Source organism: Ichthyophthirius multifiliis (genome assembly GCF_000220395.1).
Source record: "Ichthyophthirius multifiliis unplaced genomic scaffold scaff_1120509251428, whole genome shotgun sequence".
NCBI classification, from domain to species: domain Eukaryota; phylum Ciliophora; class Oligohymenophorea; order Hymenostomatida; genus Ichthyophthirius; species Ichthyophthirius multifiliis.
In genome coordinates, this window is record NW_004085883.1 from 42,585 (window position 1) to 47,238 (window position 4,654).

Consider the following 4,654-nt stretch of genomic DNA (forward strand, 5'->3'; position numbering starts at 1 on the left):
TATATAAGAATCTCTTTTGAATTCTTAATCTATTGATTGCTTTGAGGTTTATATATTTTATTTAATTAATTAATCAGCTTACATAATTCTTAATTTTAGCTATTCAATTTATTCTTGATTTGAAATCATTTTATTTATTTATTTAAAAATATTTATAAATTTTTTAACAATATAAAAAAAAAAGATTATTTTATTTGTTTATGAATTTTACATATATTTATTTCGAAATAAATTTAAATAGAATATATATTATTTTTTATATAATTAAATACTATTTATAATATATAGCTTTCTAAAAAAATCTTTTATTTTTATAATATTTAGTTTATTTATTAAGGGATGGTTTATTATTATCTCAATTTTATTTTTAGCTTATTAAATAATAAGAATAATTTTAGAGACTATTATAAATTTAATACTGAATATATAAAACTAGATATAGTAAACATATAAAAATACTAAATAATTATAAAATATATATAAATAATATAAAATAAAGTAATTGTTTATATGTTTATTTATATTTATTTATATTTTAAATAAACCTTTATAATTTGTGTACAATTTTAAATTTATTTATTCCTTTACTTCTATCAATAGTTTAATTTAATTGATATTTTTTGGTTTTTATTTTTTTTCGAAAAAAATAAATAAAAACTATATTCAAGAATAAAAACATAAAGCATAAACTTCTAAATCTAAAGTATTAAATCTCTATTATTCGAATTTATTTTCATCTGCGTTATTTAAAGGTGGATTACCATAAGTATCACATTTAAAAGTTTTCCCATTTAAATCACTTTCGATTCTTATAGCATTATTATCACTACCAATTGTAAAGTATTAATCTTCAATATATATATGATTATTGTTAACATTTGTGGAATAATAAACATTTTATTTAGGATGAATTTAAAAAACAAAGGATTCATTTGATCCATAATAAACTTTTTTTCTTTTGTATTTATTATTCGATCACAAAAAGCCCCAAAAATATAATTTTTGATTTTTATTAATAATAACATAGGCATATTTTTATATTCTTTGCTTTTCAAATATAATTATTGAAGTGAGTATCCATCTAACCTTGTTGAGAAAACTTAAATTGGATTTGATAATTTTTAGTAATTGGGTAGCCAACTCCATATTTTTAAAAACTATTTTAATAATATAATTTTAACTAAGTGATATTTTTTGTTTTGTTTTACATTTTTATATTATAAAATTGTTGATGGTTAACGAAGTTAAGGTCTATAGTATACTAAAACATCCTAAATATTTTACTTATTTGATGTTTTAATTTTACAAAATTTACCTTTTTTTAATTTATGAATATATCCGTACTTTTTATTATTATTATTAATTTAATCTAATTTTATAAAATAATATTACTTTTATTAAATGAGATATTTTCTTAGGATTATTTAATAAATTTATTAAGTATTAATTTGATAAAATTTGCAATTATTATTTGTTTTAAGATTAAATAAGTTAAGGCTATTATAATAAATGAATAATTATATTTAAAAATAAAAAGAAAAATTATTACTTATTGTTGATTTAAAATTGAATATCCAATATAATGAAATATTTTTAGCCCTTCTTTTATATAAAGAAACATGATTTGAATATATGCCTAACAAAAATAAATATTAAATTTTAATATAATAAATATCTTTGTACAATATAAGGAAGAATATTCTTAAATCCTTTACTAATCCATCCGAAAAATATTTAATCGATAGAAGCATCAAAATTTTATATATGAATTTATAGACTTTTTATTTTTTTATTTTAATTAATTGCTCTTTTTTCGAAATTTTTGCAATTTTGCATAAAATAATTAAAATTTAAAGTATAATGATAATTCATTTTTTTAGAATTAATTTCTATTTATTCTTCTGAATTTATTAAATTGGCTTTTATAATATGATAAGTTTCGAATTCACTGAAAAATATTAATAAGAAAGAAATCGAATGTGCAATTAAAGGATCATAGTTTAATTTTGATTCTGTTTTTTTTAAAATCCACATTATTCTTTTAAATGCTAAAATACCTTACTCGTTCAAAGAATTTAATTGTAAAACATAATCTAAATCCTATTAAGTATTTTCCTCATTAGAGAATAAGGGAACTTCATCTATAATGTTTTAATCTGTATATTCAAATATTTAATTTTTTAATATATCATATTTATTTTGTAAATTTTTCCAGTCTAAGTTATACATTTTAATTATTAAATTTCTATATAAATATATAGGGGTAGCTCTGTTTTTTTTTAAAAAATAAAATAAAAATATTTTTTTTTTTTTTTCTACGTTCTTATAATATTTTTATTATCATTCAAAAATTTGTTTTTAAGTAAATATTTACTTTTTTAATAAATACTGCTACAATCATTTATTTAGTTAATATTTGCTTTTTCTATTTGATTTATTGCTTGGGTTTCTGTTAAGACTATATTTTTCCAATTTTCCATTTGAAAGTTCTTTAATAAATATTATATTTTACATATATTATTGATAAATATATTTTAAAGTTTTACTATATGTGTTTCAAAATAAGGTATATAGTAATTAATTAATAAGTTCAAATCTATTGTTTGAGGTCCTGGCTTATCTAAACTTTGAAGATTTTCAAAAAGTCTTTATCCATCGATACTATAAATAGATTACTATTTCGATGGAATTTAAGATTATTAAGTTTGAGTCTGTTTTTTTTAATTAAAATTATTAGAATTTGTTAAAATTTATAAGTATTGTATTTTTTTATATATTAAATCTTATTTTAATTACTGTAGAATTCTGTTTCTTTTTTTTATATTTGTTATGATTTGATAAACATTGACCCATTTTTTTTATATTTTAATTTTTAATGATTGTATTAATAAAATAATAATAAATTTTTAATTTTTTTTTTTATTAAATATTTATAACTTTAATATAAAAATTGAAAATAATTATTTTATACTTTTTTGAAAATAGAAAAAAAAAAAAAAATTATTATAATGATTTTATAGAAAATAATATTTTTATGTTATATATATACCAGTTTTTTTATTTATATTGTATATCACCACATTTATTATTCGTTTTACATATTATTACATATAAAAAAATAAAATTTATTGATATTATTAATAAATAAATAATTAATTCTTTAAATTTTATAACATTTTTATAAAATAAAAAAAAAATATTATTTTAGCAATTTTGTTTTCATAACTATTTTTATTACCATTTAATCTTATAGAATTATAAATTCTATTTGGCTTTTATTAAACCCCACCCCCCCTCCTAAAGTTATTAAATCTTCCTTTTGAAATATTTATTCCTTTGTTCATAAATTTTATTAGAATTTTCCATAAATTCACAATAGGGCTTAAATCAGTATTTTATCATTCTAAAATTTAGATTTTCTCTTATTTAAATTAACCTTAAATTATTTTTGATTTATATTATTAAATATACATTCTGAATTTCAAAATTATAATATTATATTTCGAAATTGTTTTTTAAAATATCAGAGTATTATAATGAATTTATTTTTTAATAAATAGATTAAATATCAATTTTAGAATTCTAAAGCATTGTACGTCTTTCTAAATAATATCTTTACGAAAAATTTGCTATTATTACCTACCTAAAATCATGACAATTATATTAATAGCTATCAAAACTTTCTAAATAAATTTTATAAAATATTATTATATTCCATTCACTCTTAACATTAAATATGCTCTTATACTCTTTACTCTGTTTTACTTATAATTTTATGCTTAAATAAAGCTTTTTTTAATAATCTTAATATTTCTACTTTATTTTAATAATCTATTTAAAGTAAATTGATTAAATAAAAAGGCCGAATCATAAGTTTTATTTTATTATTTAACGTTTTAGCCTATTATTTATTTATTTTTAATACTAATTTTATTATTTAATATTTAACACAATAGGATAAACTATTTATGGAAAGAATAAAAATAAATATTTATAATATAAAAAAATATTTATAATATAAAAAACAAATTATAATTATAGAAATATTTTTATTAGTATATGTATATAAAAAAAAATTAAATTTGTTATATTTTAATATGAATAATTTATAAGATTTAAATTTAATTATATATAACAATATAAACGATTATTAGATTATTAGGTATATTATAAAATATTATGAATATAAAAAAGAAGAAAATTGAGCTATTATAATAATAATAATGATAATAAAAAAATTATATTATGCAAACGAAGTGATTATTGATACACATAAATAATTATTATTTTATATATATTATTTGAAATTTAAATACAAAATATAAATTTAATTTTTTTTAAAAAAAAATTATAGTAATAATAGTTTTTTTAAATTTTATTGAATTTAAAGAAATTATTTTAATATAAATATATAAATTTATAGGTTTATTATTTATTTTAATTTAATATTTTTTTTTTTTTTTCAAAGATTGGTTTTCTTATAATTATAAAATAAAACAATAATTATAATAATAATTTAGATTTTTAAAAATTTGATTTTTATTTTATTTAATTAATTATATATTGAGAGTTACTTAAAGATATATAAAATAATAATTTAATTATATAATATAAAAATATAATACCTTTAATTTGCTTATAATATATATATTAA

General features: G+C 14.9%; 1 protein-coding gene across 1 annotated transcript, besides 4 other annotated features; it reads right to left on the minus strand. All coding sequences in view use genetic code 6, as the record gives it.

Annotated features, from left to right (window-relative positions):
• Positions 1–447: 447 nt before the first annotated feature.
• Positions 448–496: a microsatellite.
• Positions 497–663: 167 nt separating this feature from the next.
• IMG5_202330 (hypothetical protein) lies at positions 664–2,853 on the minus strand (the record flags this gene model as incomplete). Its single annotated transcript, XM_004023887.1, has 8 exons — positions 664–947; positions 1,316–1,343; positions 1,550–1,636; positions 1,684–1,777; positions 2,063–2,156; positions 2,390–2,489; positions 2,547–2,711; positions 2,797–2,853. The coding sequence occupies 8 exons, from the start codon at positions 2,851–2,853 to the stop codon at positions 664–666; spliced, it is 909 nt and encodes a 302-aa protein (XP_004023936.1).
• Positions 2,854–3,976: 1,123 nt separating this feature from the next.
• Positions 3,977–4,025: a microsatellite.
• Positions 3,977–4,036: a microsatellite.
• A 545-nt stretch (positions 4,037–4,581) lies between these two features.
• Positions 4,582–4,623: a microsatellite.
• Positions 4,624–4,654: the final 31 nt, after the last annotated feature.